This window comes from Pavona decussata, unplaced genomic scaffold (genome assembly GCF_977016875.1).
Source record: "Pavona decussata unplaced genomic scaffold, jaPavDecu1.1 SCAFFOLD_51, whole genome shotgun sequence".
NCBI classification, from domain to species: domain Eukaryota; kingdom Metazoa; phylum Cnidaria; class Anthozoa; order Scleractinia; family Agariciidae; genus Pavona; species Pavona decussata.
Genome location: NW_028145473.1, coordinates 3,358,067 through 3,383,584, shown reverse-complemented (window position 1 = coordinate 3,383,584; position 25,518 = coordinate 3,358,067). Strand labels below are relative to the sequence as shown.

At 38.8% G+C, this 25,518-nt stretch overlaps 3 protein-coding genes and 1 pseudogene across 3 annotated transcripts in view; 3 read left to right on the top strand and 1 right to left on the bottom strand.

The window, feature by feature from the left end:
- Positions 1 to 12,024, top strand: part of LOC146481100 (uncharacterized) — a 44,000-nt gene extending 31,976 nt beyond the window's left edge. Inside the window, exons 17-21 of the mRNA XM_085108835.1 lie at positions 733 to 803; positions 1,047 to 1,087; positions 2,836 to 2,932; positions 9,867 to 9,966; positions 10,114 to 12,024. Of these exons, the coding sequence (XP_084964961.1) occupies positions 733 to 803; positions 1,047 to 1,087; positions 2,836 to 2,932; positions 9,867 to 9,966; positions 10,114 to 10,155 (351 nt within the window). The 3' untranslated portion in view covers positions 10,156 to 12,024. The remainder of the gene's footprint in view (positions 1 to 732; positions 804 to 1,046; positions 1,088 to 2,835; positions 2,933 to 9,866; positions 9,967 to 10,113) is intronic.
- Positions 3,763 to 8,414, top strand: LOC146481101 (zinc finger protein 862-like). Its single transcript, XM_085108807.1, has one exon. The coding sequence runs from the start codon at positions 5,377 to 5,379 to the stop codon at positions 8,341 to 8,343; it is 2,967 nt and encodes a 988-aa protein (XP_084964933.1). The 5' UTR covers positions 3,763 to 5,376; the 3' UTR covers positions 8,344 to 8,414.
- Positions 12,025 to 16,543: 4,519 nt separating the features above from the next.
- On the top strand, positions 16,544 to 17,044 carry LOC146481099 (uncharacterized). The gene has a single exon (XM_085109011.1). The coding sequence runs from the start codon at positions 16,544 to 16,546 to the stop codon at positions 17,042 to 17,044; it is 501 nt and encodes a 166-aa protein (XP_084965137.1).
- A 3,240-nt stretch (positions 17,045 to 20,284) lies between these two features.
- On the bottom strand, positions 20,285 to 20,991 carry LOC146481098 (uncharacterized; annotated as a pseudogene).
- Between the last annotated feature and the right edge of the window lie 4,527 nt (positions 20,992 to 25,518).

Here is a 25,518-nt window from a genome sequence, read left to right as displayed (position 1 = left end):
GAACATAGGTTGTACGGCTAGATTTGGAGAAATTAAGCGAGAAAAAATAGTTATTGCGACCTACAGTGAGAAGACCATTGCGCATGCTTGTTATGGGAAAACCCGGGTTCCAGCGCGCGCGCGTGCGCGCTCCAACTGGTGAATGCTGCCTTCGTGTTCAAACATTTGGCACAAAATCACATCTCTGCAAAGGCTTTAAGGCTGTTAAAGAACGGCAACCATTAGACAACACGTTTTTTCAGTTATCAAGCCCAAACACGATCTAGCTACTGTAAACACACCTCTGAAACCCACCTGGAATACCAGGAAATTTTTCCGAGAGCCGCCATTTTTTTTTGTGCTTGCGGAATTTCCTCAGCAAGCTCGCGTGATTTTCCTCACCCCTGATGGTTTCGCGTGCTTTGGGCAGCGCGCGCGCAAATCAAAGACCCGCACAGTACAAAAACTGTAGTAAGCCACCTTTAGTTTCGAGAACGATTTAATTACGGCGCGCGCAAATGACGCGTACTGTCCAGTTACACCAGGCATGACGCGTACACTGTCCTAACCATGGCATAGCCAATCAGATTCGAGAATTTTTATTATAGTTTTGATTAGTAGAGAAATTAGCCTATAATGTAACTGTGTGGAACTCACGCAATGACAAGTGTTTTGCATTTTAACCCAAGTTGAGTACCGGTATAGAAAATAAGCCAAGTTTTATGTTAACTTTATTTTTTTGTTTCTTATAAGGGCATGTTGCCAGTTCGTTGGATGGCGTTAGAATCTTTGTTGGATTACACATACAATACCAAGACTGACATGTACGTTTATAGTTGTCCTCATTTGAGAGTGAATGAGTTTTTTGGTAACTAGACAGAGTGGTTTTGTTGATTTAAAATGGGTCGTCAACAATGGTCCTCTCAAAAATTGACACAGCGTATTCTTCGTGATCAGTAGTTACACCTTATCGGGCTATAACAGCTTACAGAACTAATACCATAGCAACTAAAAAATAAACAAGCATTCGTGTGCCTGATTATTTGCCTTGATTATTTTCTTTGCAGTTGGTCATTCGGTGTGGTATTATGGGAGATTGAGTCTGGAGGTAACTTACATTGTAATATTATAGCAATAGTATTGCATTATATAAGTTACACTTTAATATAACCTAGCAAAACAGAACTTTTTTGACATTACATTTCGCTGTTTTTTGTGTAGTAGTATAATTTGTTAATGTGCTACACATCAAATGGATAACAAAGACAATAAATGCAAGACCAAGGATATGATTGAGGTGGCCTACTCCTATTTATTGGCGCATTGGTGCCATTTTTGAATCGTTTTTTTTTTGACAAGAAATATTTAACCGATTTCTTTGATTTTTGTCACCTTAAATAGATAAAAAAAGAAGTGTTTCAACTTTAAGAAAATGTTATTTACTATGTCGTGGCTCCAAAATTGTATGAGATGCCATTATATAGTCGAACCTGTATATAACGGCCCTGTATTAAGCGGCCACCCTCTATTAAGCAGCCAGTTTTCAAAGTCCCTTTTTTTCGGTCATACAAACGCTGCATTTGTTACCTGTATTAGGCGGCCAACTCTATTAAGCGGCCGTGGCCACCCTGTAGTAGTCCTATGTTTGTCTTTCTTTGTTATTTTTACTTGTATTAAGCGGCCATCCTTGAATGGAAACTAACCCATATGTTAATTTATGCGGTATTGTATTGTGTTTAAACAGCGATCCAGCATCACTAAAAAGAAATAACATGTACAAAGCTACTGTAAGCTGTAAGGCCGTTTAATATCGTTAACGCTTTTCATATGTCCGCAATGTGCTGAAGTACAGTACCATATCAAGAACGCTAAAAAAAGTTTGTTTTGAACATGCTTCACTCTTTAGCAAGAACTTCCTCTTTAAGTAGCATGTTCTTCAGCCAAGTGACATTGAACATTGAGCGTAACAACTATGAAATGACGGAATAAGACATTTTGTTGTGAACTGTAAGTCATAGAAATAGACAGTGTACCGTAGAAGAGTAGAGGACAATTAATTGCATAGTACTTTTACACAATGTTACGTATGTTATCCAGTTAAGTTACAAGTTGGCACTGAACTTTGTTTAAAGTATTGATGGCTTGAAAGAGTGTTGGTTGTCCTATTGTTTCCTTGCACTGATGAAGTGTTTTTGTATGATACGCCATCACAATTGACATTAGACAACGCCCAGTGAGTATTTTTAGTGATCCTGCATTAAGCGGCCACATGTATTAAGCGCCCAGTTCCTCAAGTCCCGAGGGTGGCCGTTATATACAGGTTCGACTGTGTTGTTATAAGCCTATTTATATAGAGAAATGCGAATAACTGAAATTCGACGAAAGATCTCAGTTTTCTTATTTCATCAAGGAAGAATCAGTGCTCTTATCTGAAAGGCTGTTACTAAAAGCTTTATAAAAAGAATCTGAGCAATCGGAAACATACGACAAAAGAAAATAAACGCCACAAGAGGTTGAATTTTATCGTGCTTACAAGTTCAAATTAAATATCCCATAAACATCAGGATTATCGAAATCTTGGCATTAGAGAATACTGCATTTTCACGAAGAAATAATTTTATAACGTTTTAAATCGAATAAGTTTCATTTCATTAACAAATGTAGTCAAGCAATTGATTGAGTGATAATTAATCAGTTGATTAATATAATAGAACAAAGCACGGATGGTTTCTATAAAGCATAAAATTTTGTCATCGCTTCATCCGGAGGTATCTATATCCATTCTCGGCTTCAAAAACACTAAGTACTGCTTATCTGTCCATTTTCATGAAAAAAAAAAATCGTTTTCATTCCCAGGTGTAATGCCGTATTCAGGTCTCACTGGGATGGAGGTCGTGGACTTTCTGAAGTCAGGACAAAGATTGAAGCAACCAGATGGATGCCCAGATGAATTGTAAATTTAATCCAGTTGCCTCATAAAATCCCTGTAACAGTCAGTCACTGATAACAAGGCTGCTGCCTAACGGGCGCCCGGTCGCCAGAGGCGCCCAAGGTAAGAGCATGGGCGACCAAATTTCGGTACAAGGAGCCCGCGCGGGCGCCTGACTTAACACACGGCATTAGACTTAACCTCCTTGTACATTATATTCCTTTAGCTGGAGTAGGACTTTAAACAGTGGAACTGTTGATATGGTTAGCGATGATGCGATTAGGCAGTATAAAATTTCCACAAGTAAACCGTAAATTATGTAAACCTAACGTGTTCAACTGTGAAGCTTTGTCGAAACGAACGAAGCCATCGTTTCCGAGTCCGGATGGCAGTTGAAGACTGGGTCTGAGATTTGACTTCCAAATATGGAATAGCAAAATTATGGGCTGTTTGTTGCCTATGTTGACATTCGTGTAGTTCATCGTTTGCTTGGGTTTTCGTCGATTTGATAACTTTTTTGTGGCGAGAATGGGAAGCTATCTTGCGTGCTATCGACTGGACGTGCTTGATGTTCGATTTCATGTACCAGTTTGCAACGTATCAGCATTTTCAAGAGACTTTAAAAAACAACACGCCAGAGAACGCAGTATGATATTTCATATTTGTAATGTGATGTCTTTACCTTGAATAAAGAAATTAAAGTAATGATCAACTTTGTGTTGGTTGTATTTCTGCCTTGCTGCACGTGCTTAGCGCCCTTTCCCGCTAAAATCGGCAAAGGTTCTGCTTTTCCCGCTAAAATCGGCAAAGGTTCTTCTTTTCTCGCTAAAATCGACAAAGGTTTCAGCAATTTGTCTTAAGCCCAGTGACTACAATGGAATTCTCGCAACAGGTAAGCAATGTTTATTTCTTACGACTCCGTATGTGAACATTTATATTAATATAGATAACGATTTGGAAACTGTCTCTTTCAAAACAATAAAATATATTTCCCGCTTTTAAAACACAACCGAAGATGCTGTGCCTTCATTTGACCTATATTCAATGCGGTTTTATTTAATCCGTAGTGACAACTTGACATTCTTGACCTTCTAAACGAAATAGCAGATCAGCTAGGTAGCTGTCTGTGATTGCCTCGCAAATTCATGCAAATTTTCTTTGACTAATGAAATTTGAACCGCGTTTGTTTTGAGATCAAAGATACTGTAAGCTTGATATTTCACTTATAATAAAAACGGCTTCTTTTCGCGTACAGTTTCTACAGCTTCGATACACTGATGTTGAGTTTGGTTCTGGAACATGCTCACAGAAAAGTGCAGAAAGTTTAAGACAGTAGCGCTTGAAATGTAACAAATATCATTTTCGTGACACGGCTATTTTTGTCGTGGAAGGAAATTTGATCGGGGCAGATTTTGATCACGTGCTAGGTAACCAGTTCTGACGGCTCAGATGGAGAATCTCTCTTTTCCATAACCAAACCAGGAATTTACCTTCAAGATGACCATGCAACGATGAATGTCTTGTTTATTCATTCTCATCTTAGTTGAACATTAATTATAAGGAAATTTGGCAAAGTTAAATTTTGTTGCGGGAAAATACTCGGTTATAAGACGCACCCCGAGTTTTGAGAAAATTTTTATCGAGCAAGCACAAATTTTCGTAAACAAAGGTGCGTCTTATAAGTGAATAAATACGGTACTTCGGTTATCAATTGTTTTCTTCTGATACTGACTTGTAATTGGGCTATATTTTTATTCGCTTACAAATACAAAATCTTTCGGGGTTTGGCCGCGGGAATCTTTATTCCTTTAGTGACAGATATAAGATATTTTAAAATGAAATGCCACTTGATATCTTTATAGTAACGCTACACTGTGTATAACTGGTCTAGCCTCATTGAGGCCAAGGTCCTCAATAAAATATAACAAGTTTTGAACAGTTCACAGAGTGGGCCGGTTTTCTTTATATTTCAGGTTGCTGACTTAAAAACTTTGAAAGAAGCCCTGATTAGCAATAACCAAGATTTGTGTTGCAAGTTAAGGGACAAATATTCGCGAAAATTAAACCTTAACCAGTCCTTCCCGAGATCTGATAAGCTAAAACAAGACCAACTGGCACAGTCCCTTATTCCGTGTGATGCACCAACTGGCCTTATTGCTCATGAAGTCGCTGGGGATGGAAATTGCCTGTACCACGCCATTTCTCTGGCCCTTGTGGGTACAACAGAATACTCTACTTGTCTTCGTATTCTGACAGCCATTGAGCTGTTTGAAAATACTGCCTACTATGGAAACCATCCGCGATTCCGGGAAGCTCTTCAATGTGGGTGTCCCTTTGGAGAAGTCACCGTTTTCACGCTCGCACTGAAAGAAAATGGAATAGCAGAGTGGGAGCACAGTGGCAACCGTGAGTCTGCTATCCAGAGTGAGGCAATTGGGGGATGTCAGCTAGGTGAATGGTCGTCGCTGATGCACATCATGGCACTTTCCACAGTGATTTCCAGGCCTGTCTTTACAATCTATCCAAGTTGTGCAGAAGCTATTCGCCCCCTCTTACATGGCTTAGTGAAACCACGTATTAACAGGCCAGACGTGTTTTCCAATAATGATTGCTTTCATATTCTGTGGTCAAGGGATGGTGGATTAGACAGCCGCCCAAATGCTATTTATGTTCCTAACCACTTTGTCCCCCTTTTTAAAAAGGAATATGCCGATCATGCAGTCAAAACTGCTAAAGACTACCGCAAAGTTGCTGACCAGTCCACTAAAAAAGCATCCCCCCCGAAAAGGTCGTTTAGTTTGGAAGACTTTTGGTTTCCAACAGAATGTAAAAAGAAAAAGAGAAATGAAGCAGGCATAAACAATAAAAGAATGAAAATGGGGGATGATGGGAAGACAGAAAAGAAGACAGAGGACAAAATAAAGATGAAGGAAAAAATGCTGGTGGAGGAAGAATTAAAGATTCAGGATGACATGAAGATGGAAAAGGAATTGAAGATGCAGGATGAAACGAAGATGACAGATGAATTTAAGATGCAGGACGAAACAGATATGGAAGATGAGAGAAAAATGGAGGATGAGAGGAAAATGAAGGATGATCAGGGGAAGATGGATGCAAGAAAAATGGCTGCAGAAAAGAACATGGAGGGTGAAAGAAAGGTAAAGAGTGCAACGACGATGGATGATAAAAGGAAGATTGAGGTGAATAGGAAGATAGAAGAAGATGGAAAGGATGAATCGGATAGGACAAGGGAAAATCACGCTAATGCTATGGACAAACGTAAGGAATATGAACAAAAACGGACAAGGTCATTTCAGTGGAAGTGGCTTCAAGCCCATTCTTGGTTGCGTATAAACCTTGTAAGAAAAGGCACAATGCAGCCATTCATTACTAACACACCCTACCCAAATTCACAACCTGTTGGAACAGCAGTGAAATCAATGTACTGTGGTGTTTGCTCGAAGCACCCTTCTTTAGCATCAAAGGACAGTGAAATAGCTAAGAGAAGTGGGTCAAGCAACTTCAAAAACGAAACATTAAAAAAACATGAAACAAGCCAGAACCATAAAAAATGTATTGCTGCGGACAAAGCCATAAATGATCCGAAAAAAACTGAAATGTACAAGTGCTGTAAGCAGTTATACGAAAAAGAAGACGAAAAAATGGAGAAGAAATTTAAAACAGCCTTCTACATTTCAGCATTAGAACGGCCATTAGATGACTATGAAAGTCTCTGTGCGCTTCAAAAGTTAAATGGGGTGGAGCTGGGTGAAACTTACTTAACACGATCTGCATGTACTGAGTTCATTGAGCACATAAGCTCTGTTATGAAGGAGGATCTCGCAGACAAATTGAAGGAATGTAACTTTTTCTCCCTAATGATTGATGGAAGTACAGATCATGGTGTCATTGAGGAAGCCATTATGTATGTGCGCTACTTGGAAAAGTCAGTTGGAAGACCGGTCACTGCATATCTTGGAATCGAAGAACCTAAGGCTGGAACTGGAAGAGGTTATTTAGATGCGGTTGATTCCTGTTTCCAAAGAGTAACCAACATGAATTCAGTCACCTGGAAGGAGAAAATTACAGGCCTGGGAACTGATGGCTGTGCGGCAATGACAGGTGAGAAGAACGGAGTGGTTGGTTTATTGAGGCAAGAAAATAGAGAATTTATGGGATTCTGGTGCGGAGCACACAAGCTTGAATTGGCAGTTGTCAAGTGCCTAGAAAAATACCCAGATTTTGTGAAAGTACGTGATGTCCTTCGCAGTTTATACCAGGAATATCACTACAGCGCCAAGGCCCTCAGGGAATTAAGAGAGTTAGCTGAAGCACTAGATAACCAGATCTCTAAGCCTACTAATGTGTTTGGAGCTAGATGGTTGCCACATCTTCAAACCGCACTCCAGGTACTGTTTCGGGGATATAAAACTCTCATGATGCATTGCCAGAACACAAGAGAGATGCGTGTAGGATCAAGTGGTAGACAGGGGCGAGCATCATTTTCGGTCAAGTTCTTAACCTCATTCAGAGGGTTGCTCTTTACCAGTTTTCTGTGGGACATTGCGGAGGAAGCAGCTCATTTAAGTAAGGTTTTTCAAGCTGAGTTTCTTACAGTTACAACCGCAGCGGCAGCAGTTCGAAAATTTGAATTACAGTGTCTTAATATGAAGTCGTTAAATGGTCCAAGACTTGAGGCGTTTTTGAAAGAAGCAGGGGATGGCAGTGTGTTCAGAGAAATTGAGATCAAAAGGGAAGACAATGATATTGAACAATTTGAGAAGATCAGAAAGTCTGTTTTGGATGAAATTGGACAGAGCATGGGGGAGCGATTCCATTACCTCTTTAACGACCCAGTTGTAAAGGCTTCTTCAGTTTTAGATCCAGACACGTGGCCTACAGATCCTGAAGAGTTAGCGTCTTATGGTTGTGATCAGCTCTGTGTAATCGCTAACAGGTACCAAGAGCAGTTGCAAAAAGCTGGTTTTAAAGCTGAGTCTGTCAGTAGTGAGTGGCAGGGAGTTAAGAGCCTTGTGAGTCTAATGAAGCACAAGACAACACCTGACATTTACTCTGTGTTGTTTTCTAAACAAGAAGAATTTCCTAACTTCCTTTTGATTGCCGAGATTGTGTTCACCTGGCCTTTGTCCACCGCAGCTTGTGAGCGAGGTTTCAGCTCCATGAACCGCACTAAAACTATTCAGCGTTCAAGTCTTGCAACTAGGACACTGGACAACAACTTGCGTATCTCAGTTAAGTACCACAGCCTGAACAAATCAGAGAGAGTCAAGGCCTTCGCTCAATCTGGGCACCTTGCCAATGCAGTCAAGCATTGGCGAGAAAACAGTGTCAGAGCCCGACGAGAGAACTGGGTGGACAAACATCCAGAGGCTAGAACCTGGAGTTCTCTTAAGGGGACAAAACCAAAAGACTGATGAACATTGCTCAATGCTGTGATTTAATTGTAAACTACACTGTGAATTCAAAGGATCTGTTTTGGACCCAAAATTGGGAGTTTTTCCTGGAGTAAAATACAGTACTATTTGAGGGGCTAATTAAGCTCTTCTAAAATGGAGCTGTTTTGGACAACTCCGAGCTGTTTTGGAGAACTTATAAGACTTAAAAAAATGATCTTTTGAATTTACAATGTAGTTACATTGACATAAAATTCTTTTATAGCACAGAATCAGATAGGAAAATGTTATTCAATTTAAATGATTCCTCAAATGTTTAGCACTTCATTTAATGAGATCCATCCAGGCTAAGGTTTACATAAGGCACTTGATGTTCTGTTCTGTTTTTCCTGTTCATGTATAAAAAAGGCAAGGAGAGGATTGGTCTACTTTAGAAAGTTTTTGGAAGACTAGTTAAGTTGTCATGTGGAACACAACTGTTACTGAACAAATGTGAAAGTCAAGTAAATAATTCTGAGTTGAAATTACCTACTGTTATGTTATTCTTTTATTGTGAAAATTGTGAAAATTCCTTTTACACGCAAATTAAGCCCCTCAAATATTTTTCCGGCTCATGAATGTGTATAAGAAAGGTAAGAAGCAGTTTAATTGTTACATTTTAGAAAATTCTTTGAAGGCTCTTCTAGGTCACATTGAACACAACAGATGTGGAAGTTAATTGAATAAATTAATAAATGAAAGTAAATAATTCGGTTAATTCTTGTTTACGTGTTATTTATTAGGCCCGGCGAATTCTTATTAAAGTGTGCAAGAACCTCTATAACCTATGTAATGATCTTGGAAAAACAATACATGGATTTCAAACTGGGCTCCTAACAATGTGGCTCGGGCTCCTAACTTTAAACTTTAGGAGCCCGAAGGGCTCCCTAAAATCTTTCTTAGGCAGCAGCCTTGGATAAGATGCACGAATTTCTCACGATAAGAGCGTCAAGCACACTTTTTTATTTCAAAAGTATTTCAGTAACATTTTTTTTTGTATTTTCTGATTTTTTTTTTCACTCTAATGGGTGGTTGCTTCATTGGTATATACTACAACAAATATTCTCTTCAATCGTGGTGAATAGTGTCACTGTTTACCTCGATTGAGATTATTATTGTTAGATTACTTTGTGGATAAGTTGTTTTCATATGTAATAATTGTTTTTCATTCAGAAGTTTCACTACATTATTCCTTTATGAAATACCTTCCATTATAATATATAATCTACTTTCTTACTTTTCTTTTCATTTTTTTCTGGGTAAAAACATCACAAGCAAAACTACATAAGAATTTTATACATATGAAAACGTTGGTTAGAACGAAATAAGATACTTGACGCACATCCAAGGGCAATACGGTTCAGTGAGCAACTTTAAGATAGTAAGCGACAAAAAGGAGATATTAAGTACACAGTTCTCAACTTTCGAAGAACTGGATTTATGATGTGTTTGTTCTTTGTGGGAACCATATTCTTTCTCATTTTATGTTTATTTTATTTTGAAAGGTATGAGATGATGACATCATGTTGGCATGCAGATCCCGCCCAACGCCCTTCATTCGGCGACCTTGTGACGTTACTAGAGCAGCAATTACGTTGCAGAAAGGTACTTAATAAAATTTTTTGTAACTTCTGTTTAGTCTCTCTTATCCGTGAACCAAAAATACCAATACAAACTATTTGCTGCTGATTGCATAAGATCTGCTATTTTCTAATCAACCTAACACCATATTTTTGTCTTTTTTTTTACCAGGATAGTCTAAAGAAGCGGTTTTCCGAAAATGAAGAACCATGAAGTTTTGATCTTGTAGCAGAAACGGAGGATCGAAACCACGAGAAAAACTGCAATTCCTATCAACTCAGCTATTAAATTGAAGTGAATAGTTCTTTAATTAACGTTTCACGTGCTCTTTCAGGACACACCCATTAACGCTAAATTGGGTAGGAATCCAAAAAGAGGTAAATGAAAACGTTTTTAAAGTTTAAAGGCTGCAAATAACTTTATATTAGTGGAAAGTACAATAAAGCATGATGATGAGTTTTAGCGTGAAGAAATCCCTTAGCCATATCGGAAAGGAACTCTTTGTCGCATGGAACGAAGAAAACTATTGAGTTATCCGCAGAGGGATTTCCGGATTTGGTCACTTTTACTCGAGTTTTACAGTTAGATTATGAGCTCGAGATTCTATCATGTTATGAGATCGAATAAAATGTCATACATCGGAACAGAGAGCGAAGAATCTATGCATCCTGCTTAGTATTGTCCTGAAATTACAAGTGTTACTTAAGGACGGTGCCTACTAATACCGAAGTATTTTTATGCGGCTTATGACTATGTGGAAAAAGTAGATCATTGCAAGGCCTATTGGAATCCAAAAAGAAAATTGGGGGTAACCACGCATTTTTCAGAGATAATTAAGCAATAATATATCTAAGAAACGCCAAAATATAAAGCAATGTATGGGATTTTTTCTTAATTGAAGCTTAATTATCTCTGAAAAATGCCTGGTTACCCCCAATTTTCTTTTGAGATACCAAAAGCATTTGCTAAGTTCTGCTTTCTCTGTATAGTTTTAAACCGCGCAAAAATATTCCTGTATAAGTAGGAACCACCCATGGGAAACCCGAGTATCTCGCGATGCGCAGAACATATGGGCAGTAACAATAGTAGGCACCGTCCTTAATTACGTTGTTATGTTGAAATTTGAGCTGCTTTATAGTCGAGCACGCTGTCGTTGCTCACTGTCCACCAGCGAATGGCTAGTAGCGTGGCATCCACGACACTGGTAGATCAGTTAATGCAACAATTCTCTAGAAAGTAAGAAGTTTAACCTTGTACTTCTGGACTCAACTTACCCAACGCTGGAATTTAAAAAATACCAATGCGAGGGGGAAAGCTGATACAAAGCTAGAAAGCTTTACAAAATTAAGCTGTAAGCGTGACATGACATTTAATCAACTGAAAAAAATAAGTTTACAGATCAACTCACCGATTGAACGAGGCAAATATAGAAAATATTTCGTCTGCGTTTTCCCGAAAACTACCTGAAAAGCTTGCATTGTTGCTGGACTAAACTTGCAATGCCAAGTAAACGGGCAACGGGTTATCCCCATCAGGCAAGATAGCTCCAGCTTGTAAGCGGTAGCCAATCATAGCGTAGGATTTGATCGTCCTGCCCGCTTGTTAAGCCAGCCATATAATACTTGTTTGTTTGGATTTTTATCGGATTAACATTATTAAAGCTGGATGTTGGTAGTCACTTGTATAGACATAACTTTCATAGTCATAAGCGTTGTAGATTTGTGTAATGTTTTCAGTTTAGACGATGGTTATAGGCCGGTTTAAACAACTTCTTCCTCTTCTCCCTCTCCTATTCCCCTTCTCCTCCTCCTCCTTCTCGTATTCTCGATGATTACTTACACGAAACACTGAAGGCTTCATTCCCAAGGTGACGAGAGGAAGCTGATGTTGAAGATGGTGTATAAAAACAATATGTCTAATTTGTGTGAAAAATGTCAACTTTTCATTTTATTTACTAATTAATCTAGGCAACATTATATTTAGAGAATAGTTCCTGTTAAGGTTCCCTTGATATAGAATACACTGAATTTTTGCTTTATTGTATTGTAAACCAGTAATAAACATGATACCTTTTAGAGCGTTTATGCGGGATGCTTTGGTCGATGTAAGCATTAACTCTGAATGGCTGATTACCTGCTAGATCGTTGATTGCACAAAATTATGACTTTTTAGTGATTAGTTATCAATCGATTTTATTAGCTGTTAATGATAGCGTGAGATAACAGCAATCTGACAGATACCGGAAATTCTCGTGATTGTTACGAGCATCGATTACAAACCTTAGTTTATCGTCAGCGCTAATTTTATTCTGGCTTCGTAATGTCAGAAAGTGTAACATTACGAAGTGCCGTCGTTTCATTGAGAAAACAGAAAGACAAAGAGACAAAAAGCTTTCCTAAATGAAAACGATTAGTAAAAATTGACAATAAAACCATTAATTTTTTGTTAGGTGGATTCCCAGTAGCGCATCAGTTCGACAAAGCCTACAGCGCCGTAGGCCAGTGATGATTTTAAAGCTTATGACCTTTCCTCTTCACATTGACGTACAACAATTTGTCTACGAAAGCTTAATTTATTTGTCGTGAACTTTCCAATTTCCACCGCTTAAAGTGTCGAGTAGAAGTTATTCTTTCGATTTACCGCTTCAAATAGGTTTCTTTTCTTTTTGTAAACGACATATTGGGGTCTTTCAAGCGTATGTTTTCAAGCGTATGTTTTTAAGCGTATGTTTTCAAGCGTTAGAACGCTTGAAAACAGTATGCCGACAAATTAAAAGAAGCCTTTCTTTCTTTCTTTCTTTCTTTCTTTCTTTCTTTCTTTCTTTCTTTCTTTTTAGACCCCAGATCGTGGCTATGTGACATAACGCTGGTAGGAACACTCATTCCCCTCCCTCCTGACATACGCTCAGATAAGGGATTCGATTGGGCCGTTTTTGTTGAAGACAATGACAGCAATAGAGGATAAAAATATCCCCTCTATGAAAGAGCAGAGTTTAATCTAGGCTTAATTAATTTATTCATTACAATTTGTGACTACGATGAAGAAAAAAAATACAACGACGACGACGAAGATACGTGACCAAAGCGTTGACGCGGTCTGTCCCAGGGCATCCCGCGTAAGAAGATGTCTATGGGCGTTTACGCGGGATGAGTCGGTGTATGTTAAGCGGATGAGCTAATTGAATAGTTTGAGTCACAAAGATACCGTGATGTTGTTTCGCTAACCTTTCGTTACGCTACTCGAAGTCATACCGCAAAATTGCTCTATGATAACGTAATGACCGGACCACATACATACAGGCCTGACTCACGTTTACTATTAAATCATTCCTTTATAGCGCCAAACCAACCAGGGCCCATAGCGCAATGATATTTACAGCCAAAAGATTTCCTACGGTCAAAAACAACGAGCTCGAAACACCCTCAGACGTTTCTCCATGATAAGTTCTACTTCTTTTTCGCCCGAAATCTCTGCTAAATTGAAGTGTAATCTCGATCTATTCAAGCCTTACAACAGGGCTCTTTTGTCACCAAAGTAGAAACGTACGGTGTCTATGCATCGATTTTACGTTCATGTAATCGAACAGTGAGCTTGGGTTGCCGGTGTGTTACCAAGTATTCGGTAGAAAAAGAAATTTTATCCCCGGCGTGACCAGGACGCGAATTGTTTTATTAAGCTGATGACTTAAGCACACGACAAAAGCCTTCTTTCTCGGCCCTAGTAAGACCTTTAAATAAACGCACAAATAACAGATTCTGATTGACCCGTCTTTGTTAAAGACAAAGACAACAACATCCCTTCTAGGGGAGGAGAGGGTTTAATCCAGGTTTAATGAATTTTTATTTATTTATACACGGTTAAAAATTCATCAGGTCGGTACAAATAAATGTACAAGACAAACTATCAACATCAAAATGTAAAAATGTGTAAAAATCCTAATCCTAAACAACAATTCTAAATCCTAAAGCAGACTTGACCTGTTTTTCAAGAATGTCATGTCTCAAGCTTACCTAAAGTGGCGATTAAGTAGTTGGTTAAATTGATAAAGTGATTCAGCTTGCCTTTTCGTTTCAAAGAAACAACCATTTTGTTCGCAGGGTCCCTTAAGGAGTAGCCAATTTCGTTGCGTTTGGCAAACTTAGAGCGTAAATACTCATGATCTAGATCATTTAAAGGCTTATGTGTACCATCAAAGCTTTCTGAATTTGACGCTGAGTACACAGATCGTTCCGGCCAAGTTGCTGTATTAGACACCCAGCACTAGATTCATAACACCAAAAAACGTTACCGCAATTTCCCCGGACCGGACTACAAGGCATCGTACACATGATGTAATATAGCCGGTTGAAAAAAATGTCTAATTCGTTTAATAGCGCCTATTCCAGAGGCGATCTTATTAGATAGTATGTCAATGTGCCTTTTCCACGTTAGATTTTCTTTTTCACAGCGGAGGCCTGTTTTATCGAGAGGACATTATCAATTGAAAGCTCAAGTGTCCCGAAAATTGTGCTCATGTTTTTTTTCTAGAATTGATCGACATAAACTCTGTTTTAGTTGTGTTCAATGTTAGGTTATTGGGAATGAACCATTTGCTAAGTTGGAAATGAACCAGTTGCTAAATCACGATTCCGATTAGCCTGTATCGAACATAAATCACTACCTGCATATGTTACGCGGGTGTCAACCGCAAACATCCTAGGCTGACAGAACGAGAAACAATTTGTCAAGTTGTTGATGAAGAAGAAAAAAAGATATGCGACCAAAACCTCAACGCGGTATGCCCTCAGGGCACCCCGCGTAATAAATCAAAAGGAGGAGGAAAGGGCATCTGTTCAAACATTTATCATCTGTTTTTCTCAAACTCATTAATAATTTGATAGTAATGACCAACCACAACGCGCCATTCTTTAAGCATGTGTAAGGAACTGTAATCAGCATGTTTAGATATAACTTTTTGAAAAGTTTAAAAAATTTCTACCAGAAGGGTTCAGAGCCACGTAAATTTTTCAAAAATTTAAGGTGGCTATGAACCGTTTCTATGGTAAGCTATTATGTCAAGAAAATGACTATAAGACCTCCCTTGATTTACAATTTGATCGATCTTTTTCATCACTCTTTATTAGTGGATACTACAATAATGATAGAAAACAAAAGCTTAAACATTGGTTAACAGGTTATAGTCATTTTCGACTTAATAGGTCACCATAGCAACAGTATAGCCTGTTAAAAACATACCTAAGTTTAGCTTAAGGCAAAAATATAACTCAATCAAAGGCTCCTATGAACCAACTCGTGAATGCAGAAGTGAACAGTAGTAACCGTAAAGCAGTACTCGCATAAAACTACGCTACAAGGATTTGTGGACGCCATGCGGGAATGAAGTGTGACCTGAAAGGTATAAAACAATGTTGCGTTGTGTTTGGTTGGCCCAGAGCTCGAAATATAAATCGTATTTAACACGAAAGCCACAAAGGCTTAATAAGCTACCTCATTTAGTCCGCATTTATGCCGCATTCTACGCCGCTTAGATTTTTTAGCCGTTCCCTTAAGCAAGACTGAGTTCCTTGGATAGCTTGGGGCAATTGTCCCTAAACTTTTGACACATTTCGTCAGTTTTGTATTTTTGAAGTAAGTTGAAGTTTTGAAAATTGTTTGGAGCGTTTGAAGTGGTTGACTTTAAAAGGCGAAAACGAAAAATAAAAAAAGAGTTGTTTTTGTTCGGCCCCAAGAGAGCCTCGCAAAGCTTAAAATGGAAAGTGCAAGATCAGAACGATTAAAACAGAGAAGGAGGCAAGAATTAAATGCGAAAAACAAGGAAGTGAAACTAAGTGCTAGGGAGGATGAGAGGAATTGGATGGAGGTGAGGGCTGAAGCAGCATAAAAGGCTACTGAGAATGGTAGAAACAAGGAGCTATACAACATAATCAAGACAATAGCCGGGGAACGGAGGAGACAAGAAGTAGGCGTGAAAGACAAAGAAGGGGTGTTTGGGACAGAAGCGAGAGAAAGGCTGCAGAGATGGGTGGAACACTTAAGTGAAATACTAAACAGGGGTGTCGCAATAAATCCAGCGGAAGAAGATGGGGGAGAAGAACTGAAAGAGATTGAGGAAATAGATCTAGGAAAATGGGAAGTACAAGAGGTTAAGAGTGCTTTGAAGATGACAAAGCGAGGGAAAGCAGCGGGAGTAGATGAAGTGGGCCCAGACTTACCGAGAGCTGACATGGAATACACCGCAAGTAAGCTGCCTAGATGTTATAACAGGCTTTGGGAGTCTGAGAAGTGGCCGGAAGTGTGGAAGAAGGGACTTGTTGTCAATATATTCAAGAAAGGTGATTTGCGCGACTGTAACAAGTGGAGAGGAGTGACTTTACTACCCGTCATTAGTAAGATATTTTGTAGGATGATGCTAGAGCGGATCAAGATAGGTTCAGACAAGAAGTTCGAAAGGAGCAGGCTGGGTTCAGGCCGAAGAGAAGCACAACTGAGCAGATCTTTATATTAAGAAACATCTTAGAGTAGGAAAAATCAGTGGAGGGCAGTTCTGTACATACACTTTGAGGACTTCGAGAAAGTCTTCGATTCAGTTCACAGAAAGCTTATGGAGCACCATGAGACGCTATGGGATACCTTGCAAGATGGTGAGAGTAATAGCGACATATACGAGGACTTCGAGTGCGCAGTTATTGACGAAAGTGAGACATCAGACTGGTTCAAGATCAAGTCTGGAGTAAATCAGGGATATGTGATGTCAGGATTCTTGTTCTTACTGGCCCTGGATTGGACCATGAGGACAAGAACAAGAACAAGAACAAGAACAGCAGACAAGAGAAGAGGGATACGGTGGAATTTTGCAACAGTATTGGAGGACCTGGATTTCGCAGATGACATTGCCCTGCTGTCATCCAAGTTTAATGACTTGCACGAGAAGACTGGGAGACTGACAGAAGAAGCAGCCAGAGTAGGCCTTAAATTCAACGCGAGAAAGTGCAAGACACTGAAGACTGAGTATTCTAGCAACAGGGAGAGAGGGTATCGTGGTGAATGGCAGGGAGGTGGAAGACGTCGAGGAGTTTATATACCTAGGAGCTACTGTAGATGAGGAAGGTGGAGGCAGTAAAGATATTATGAACCGACTGCAGAAGGCTTTCAGTGTATTCCTGAGACTAGGGAAAGTGTGGGCAGCCAGAGGAATAGGAAGGAAAACCAAGATACGCCTATTCAAGTTTGAACGGTCCTGCTATATGGCTGTGAAACGTGGAAGATCACAAAGGCTGACGAACGAAAACTGAATAGCTTCCAATGCCAATGCCTTAGACGGATAATGAAGATCAAATCGCAGTAAAGAATGACGAACAAGAGAGTGGTTGAGATGGCAGAGATCAATGAATTAATCTGCGAGGTACGACGGAAAAGATGGAACTGGTTAGGACATACGCTGAGGAGAAAGGGTTAAAACGACCGTTTTACAGCATTGGGGTGGACTCCAGAAGACCAAAGACCACTTGGAGAAGGACTGTTGAGAGGGAGAGAAACAAGGCAGGGTGGAAGAGTTGGAATGTAGCCAAGGCGGCGGCACGGAACAGAGAGTGTTGGTCAGAGAATGTGTCGGCCTTATGCGCCTACTGGCGCACGGAGATTTGATGATGATGATGAAGGGAGCCTCGAGTCCGAGCCCTCCGACTCGAAGGGCATGCAGCATACCACTGCGCCACACATGCACGTCTGCCTTCGTAGAAATTAATTTTTGTATTTTCTAGATATGTCCGGTGTCTGAACATCTGGTACCGGGGCACAACGATTTTAACAGCTAAATGACTTCGGACCACTAAAGTAGAATACGCGAAACAGTTGTCAGCTCTTTTGCCAGAATGAAAATCTTCATACAATCCTCGGGAAAGCATATAATGAACACATGCAACGAAGTCTAGGGAAAGAAGGAGACTGTCACATTTGGAAAGTAAAAATAAATTTAGACGGCATATATTTTGAACAAAATAAAAGTGAAACTATTGAACAAACAAAGAACATTGTTAGTAATGTATCGTAACCATACCGTAAGAAGTGTATTGCAAAGATGTTGTAAATGTTGTGTAATGAAAAAAAAAGGTTTTGTAAAAAGGAATTGGGGTATATCTCTTCACTGTCTCAAGAAAATATATTTTTTAATTTTGTTTTGCTTCCAATAATACATTAATAATAATACCATGAGTATACTATTTACAATTCACTACTTACAATCTTGACACTAATCACGAAAAACTTAACACTGTGTACAAGATATTACTTAAAATACATTAACACAGTGGCAACGAACTTTGGAATAAAATTAATATAGAAGCGGAAGAATCTATTTCCCTAAAAAATGTAACAAAGATATAAGAATACAGGTAAAAGAGAAGAAACTGTGGGAGAGTTGTTTTATATATATACTTAAAGAAGATATTATATTTTTTACTTATAAATGATTTTATTTATAAAATCAGAGAAAGATAATGAATTACTCTGGATTTTTTTTAAATATATGATAAAGAGAGTTATTATAAAGTGAGAGTGTAATTTAGTTCTCTCTTTAAGTCATCGAACGTTATGAAGGTTAGTTGAATTGAACCATTGCAACAGCTAATGAATAAAAGACTGTGAAGTGCAGGTACTTAACGTATGATCTATAGAATCCGTTTCTCTGCAGTACATACAATCTACATCTTCCTTGATCATGAATCTAAAAAGTTCTTTACTCTTCCTATGAATCCCCTTAAAATGAAACTCTCGCAGTTTATTATTTGGCGGACCGATTGGAATATTTGCTTCCAGTTGATGTTTTCGGAAGTGAGTGATTTATCCGAACGTTTCTGTCCAGTGTGGCTGTTTGTATGTGTTTTATTTACTAAAAGCCAAACAAAATCTTTGGCTTTGGCTTTCATCAAATTTAAGCAACAATTTTTGTTTACCTGAAAGAACGTTGTATCGTCACAGATTATACCGTCATCTCAGGAGGTTATCAGCTCCCTTGCTCTTTCTAGTAAATGGTTTGGAGTTGCACTTATAACTTGATAAAAGTGAAGAAAAATAGTCCTTTTGGATGGAATTTGGATTTAAAATCAGCGAATGGCAGAACATATCCCTCGTTGTCTAAAAGATGTATGATCGTTTTAATTCCTCTATCTAGCCATTCTTGGAATAAGAAGGGTTTCCCTCCTGTTAGTGTTTCCTAATTATTAAATAGGATTGTATCATGATTTTTTTGAATACTGATAAGTGATTTAAGTTCTTGAATACATACTAGAATATCTCTGTAAAAACGTGGTATGTCTTAGAAGTCCTCCATCCGATAGTTACATTTTAACAGGAAATTTAGTCTGCCATATTTCCTAAAATGCTGATCAGGCAAAGTTTTCCAATTTGGGCTGCAATTTTTGAGAAGTCTGGGGATCCATGCTAGTCTTAAGGACTTAATCATAGTCTCTATGTCAATCACGCGCAGTCCTCCATTTTCGTAGTTTTGGTACAGAGTTGTTCTTTTTAGCGGAGCTCCCGCGGAGCCCCATAGCTAAGAAAATTTGGGAAAGCCATCAATGTGAAAAATTTTGGTTTGGTTTATGACGTCACTTTTGTCCGCCCGACCGTCTGTCCGTACGTACGCAACCCGAAAATACTTATGCGCCGGTGTTTGTTGGGCGGGAAGCTGCATAGCGAGGTGCGTTTACAACAGAAATACTAAAGAACACAAAATACATAGTGAATTTATATGTATTCGTTGGATATGTTAACAAACGCGGAAAGAAGAGAAACAGCGAGAGAAAAAGAAAACGGAAAAGCGGAGACGATTAAGCAAAGTTCAACGTGAAAGAGAGCGACGGACAGCAAGTTAGAGCAGGCCGGCCGGAAAAGTAAGTTTAAAGAAGCCTCTCATTTGCCTTTATCACCCGTTCGTGATAAGTTATAGTAACTTTCAGAACTCTAAAATAGCTTTACGTAGACACTTTAATCGCTTTCGTTACCACCAATATTCGAGGAGAAGTTAATTTTTGAAAAAAATTTTTCATGGCCGTGTTTTTTCATTCGCACCGCACGGCTCTCAAATGTTTGTAAACACACACAAGTTTCAAAGCTCTGAAATAATTCTACCAAACACCAAAGAGTATTTTTCTGTATTCTCCTTTTCTTAACGTTTATTTAGAGACTAGAATTATTACTTATTAGGAGTAGAATTGACACAGCGGTTTTGAATTTCCAAACATTTTTCTTCAGGAGCTAACTTGATCTCGGGTTAAAATGATGTGACAGGCCTGCACTGACTCCCCTTTTGTGGTTTTGTGGTTGCGACGCATGTTTAGAGCCTTCAGAGTTTCGCTTTGACTAGTATGTCGTTAAGCGATTTCCCTCTTTTGTAGGATATGATAGGAGGCGTTTTATATATAGTTTTCAGCAAAGGCTGATTTTGAATAAAACTCCATTCGTGCATCAGTATCTTTTTAAGTTCGGTAACTGCTGGGTGGTATGTAGTTACGAACGGTAGGATTTTCTCACGAGCCTTAAGCTTTTGTTGTAGTGCCGACTGCCTTCCGGCGAAGGTGATTTCAGATAGTGTGCTCTCTATCAGATGTTTAGGGTATCCACGTGCTGTGAGACGTGTTTTGAATTTAGAGAGAGACTCCTTGAAAGCTGTTTCTGAGGAGTTAGTTCGGAGAAGTCTGATAGCTTCACCTTTGATGAAACCTCTTTTAACACCTGGTGGGTGACAAGAGGTAAAATGGGTATATTGAAAGGTTTCAGTCGGCTTGTAATGTGTTTTGATATCAAGGATAGATTCTTTGGAGAATGTGATTTCCTTGTCTGAAATTCAGCCGTGAATTTGATCGTGGGATGGAAGTTGTTGGCTTGTTCTATAAATAATTCTATCTCTTGTTTATTGGTGTCCCATAGAGAGAATATGTCATCAATGAAACGTTTCCATGACAACGGTTTAATTCTGCTCTGGCCTAGTAACTCTGATTCAATTTCCGCCATGAAAATGTTGGCAAATGAAAATGCCATTTTAGTTCCCATGGCTAGTTCTTCTTTCTGCGTCATTTCCGGTTTTCGGCCCAAGCGCTGCTTCGAATCCCATGGCGAGAAACTTTTCGTTTTCCTAGGCAAAATAGTGGAGATCGAACTCCAATTTTGGTAAATATCTTTTATTTGGGTCATAAGCTTTCTGAATTTGTAAAGTTGTTTTGGGGTCTAGAGTATCCCTTTAAGTGATTCGACGGCCGTTTACAGATCATTTGTAAACGAAATTGCTTTCTTCCAGGCAACAATCGATAATTTTCATTTATGTTACGTGTTTAAAGCGTTATCGATAGATGCTTTAATCGTTTTTTAGATTCTCGATACCATCGGTATTCGTATAGAAATTAATTTTTGAGCAATATTGTTTCGTGGCCGTGTTTTTTCATTCGCACCACACGGCTCTCATGTGTTTGTAAACACACAAGTTTGTTAACGTTTATTTAGAGACTAGCATTATTTCTATAGGAGCAGAATTGACACAGTTTTGAGTTTTCAAAACATTTTTCCCCGGGCCGGTGACTTGCCCTTACACCAAAAATATTATCATGACGTGTAATTCGACGGGCGTTGACAAATCATTTTGTAAGCGAAAATGCTTTCTTCCAGGCAATAATCAATAATTGTTCTTTATGTTACGTTTTGATACCACCAATATTCGCAGAGAAATTATTTTTTTAAACATTTTGTTTTGGAGCCGTGTACATGCAATGCATTTGCGCCGTTCTGCTTCCATGCGCTTGGACTGTACAAACACGCACAACTTTTAAACGCTCAAATTTTTTGGGCCACAACAAAGCGTTAAAGTCTTAAAATTTTTGTAAGGGCCAGAATTATTTAGTAGGAATATTCAGTGAGTTATGATTTTTCAAACATTTTTATCCGAGCGCCAAATATGTCTGGGAATCGTGTAAAGCAACGACGACGGCAGCGACAACATTTGAACAAAAACAATCGCTCCGCACCTGCATTTTAAATTTTGATACATTTCTTTGCCGTCCTCCGCAAAACAACAGCGTGAAATGACCTAATTTAAGGTGATTCCATCGAATTGCATTGCGCATCCTTGCTGCGCATAATTTTTCGCGTCATTTAGCGCGCGCACGAGCGCGCGCGCGCACAACATTGCGGGATTTCCTTGAGGTTAAACTTGGCAGGAAAATAAATGGTCCTTTTCTTCTAAACGAGCATGGTGACCCCCATTTTTTAATGCATCAATTTAAATGTCATACGGTTGACCACTATATATCACGATTTAAGGAAAAGTTTGATACTCTACTTTGAGATATTTTTTATGTGAATGCTTTAAAAAGCACGTACTTAGGTAGTGCTGCTTACCTGCACACGCAGCAAAATCTTTAATTTCTTTCATAATCTTAACTCCAGTTCAATGAAAATAGTTTGTTGTGTAAGATTAAAGTAAATTTTGTTGAACTGCTTCGATATTTCAATGCAAGAAATTAATTTTTTTAAAAATGATAGTTCCCTTTTCTGATTACTAGCGTTCCTAATATAAACCTCGTGGGTCATCTATTTACTATAATAGCCATCCAGGTTGCACAAAAACTAGCACGGTGACCCCCATTTTTTATTGCATTTTTGTAATGGTCATAACATAGTCTTGAACTGGACCAAGTCTTAGACAATTTTAAATACTCCTTCTTTTTCAGCGAAATTACCTTAAGGTTTTGTGGAGAACATGAGCAAATGACGGTGAGTTTTTCTTTCTCTGTTTACTTGAACGCAACTCCTACGAATTAAGGCAACTTGCTAGCCGTTTCACTAGGCTAATGCGTTTCTGAGCAACAATCAATAATTTTTCCTTATTTACGTGTTACAAGCTTTACAAATACAGTCATTTCAACTAACGTTGTCGGTTCAAAGAATGAAGCTAAAAGACAAGACCGAAAGTTTACGTGGGATTTTTATGAATAAATTCATCAAAATCAGTCATGCCTGGAGAAGACAATAGGTTGTAATTAGCAGTACAATGACCTGCACGTGCAGGATTGATTTTGATGAAATTATTCATAAAAAAATAATCCCAAAAAACATTGCGGTCTTGTCTTTTAGCTTGAATTTAATCCGACAACGTTAATTGAAATAGCTGTATACTTTAATCGTTTCGATAGGACAAATATTCGCGGAGAAACTAATTTTTGAACATTTTGTTCCGGGGCAGTTTCGTTCGCACCGCACGGCTCTCATTCAGTTGTGAACACACTTACAGATCTGTGCCAAGCAACCAAGAGTGTTATCCCCGTGTTGTCCTTTTCTTGACGTTTATTTAGATTTCAGTAGAAGCAATTTTGACTGAGTTGTAGATTTTACACATTTAATTAAGAGAGAGTATAAGTTTAATGCAGGAGTAAACTAACAACGATAAAACTTAATGTCAGGTATCAATTAATTGTTCACCTGCGCTGTGAAGCTTCCTACCGCTTGAAAATCCGCGAAAATAAATCGATAAAAATAGCAAACGGTGGATCTAAAGAGGGAACTTACTGAGTAATTTCCTCCACTGAATTTGACTCCCTGCTCCTTCCTTCCATCAAAATGACACCGTTCTGCTCGGTTATCATTCGTTGTAAGAAGAAGTAGCGAGGTGAAAGCACTTGGTCGCCATGACTGATTTCAGTTTCTCAGCTGAACGAATGTCAATCCGATCCAAGTTCTTAGCTTTGACACAAATAATCTTTCGCTGTTTCTTGTAAGAGACACGAAAAATTAACGTTTAGGAATTTTCTTTCTAGCTGCAGCACTTGATTTCCATGTATTTGTAGTACAAACAACCCGGCTTAAACAGTCGAACTCCAAAGAACTTGAAAGAACTCGTTGGTTTTGGACACAAAATGAAGAAACCAACGAAATGTAGAACTGGTGTGCGTGCTCAGCCAATCTGGAGGGCGTATTTTCGCCGAGCGACCAATCAGGAGAAAGTAATTTTCCCCCCTGGGAAAGGAAAATTAAGAAAAATTGCCCTCTGTTACAACAAATCAGCATTCAAAAAAATTTTGCCCATTGCCTTGATAATCAATACTCTTCCGAATAAGTCTCGTGATCGCCAAATGGCTAAATTTGTTTGAAGTCTTTGAATTTTTACATTAAAGTTGTCGTGGTTGTTACCGTTACTATCGTATAAAAAAAGGAAAGATTTTTGCGTTAAATTGATGACAGCGCGTCGAATGTCTCATCTTCCAGCAGTAAATCAAAGGGTTTAGCGATGAATTTAGTAGCACCATCGTCCAAGAGTAATAAAAAATATGCATAGTAGTTGTGTTAGGTCTAGAGATAATCAAAGCAATCGTAAGGCACATACGTGGTAAAAAGCAAACCAACAACACCAGATAAACGTAAAATGTACCCAGCGCTAATTTTACAAGCCTTGTAACATTTGCCACCATTTCCCGATTCCGTCCTTCGTCTCGCTGCACTTGTAAGGATTGAATTTGGTTTCTGTGGCGTCGAACAGTTGAAGAAATCTTGCAGTAAAGGATTGTGATGAGGACAAGACAGAAATTTTCAATAGAGCTATAAATTATAAGCTTATCATGCGGGATCCACCAAGGAAAAGACGAAAGAAGTAAGCTGAACGCCATTATTGAGATCACCACAGCAACAACACGCTTGTGAGTCACAAACTCCTGATATCTGAGATGAAGATGAACGGCCAAGAATCTGTCAGCAGTCAGCGCCAGCACAAAAAAGAACGAAGCATAAGATAAAAAAATGCCGATGAAGGCAAATGCGATTCCAATGTTATTTTGAATTGTATTATTTTCAGTGGTTTTAACCAAATCGATGGCAAAATGTGCAATGTATAAGGGGTGAACCAGTAATCTAACGGTAAGATCAGAAACAGCCAGACTCAGGAGCAATGTTTTCAAAGGCTTTGGTAACGATGAAGTCTTTCTTATGGCGTGGATCGTGATACTGTTCAACATCGAAATTAAAGAAACAAAATCAGCGTCAGCTTTGTCAGCGTCCGGCAAGAGAAGGCTCAATTCGGCCTACAGATGAAAGGCTGACAAACTGACGCGCACAATTTAATAACTGAGCCTGCCACAAGCTAAGCGCTTGATGGCTAAAATGACAAACGCAAGCCTGCAATTATTTAACATCACTTATCAGTGACCGATGTACTTTCTGTTGCGGGCAGGCAGCAGTCATTTTTAGTTAGAACATGATTATGGTGGTTTAATTCTTGATGAATGGACTGAGGATGCAATGCATGTAATTCTATATTTATTTTGCATTTTAAACGACGAAAGTAAGACTACTGCATTAAACTCTGCTCTCTCCTAGAATGGATCTATTGTTCTGATTGTCTTCAACAAAAACGACCCAATCAAAATCTGTTATCGCCGCGTATATCACGAAGGAGGGGACCACCTCATCCCTACCTGTGTGACGTCAAATCACCATTTGATTTATACATTAAACCTGGATTAAATTCTGCTTTCTCCTAGGAGGGATGTTTTTGTCCACTATTGTTTACATGGTTTAGACTCTACTATGCCGTTTTCA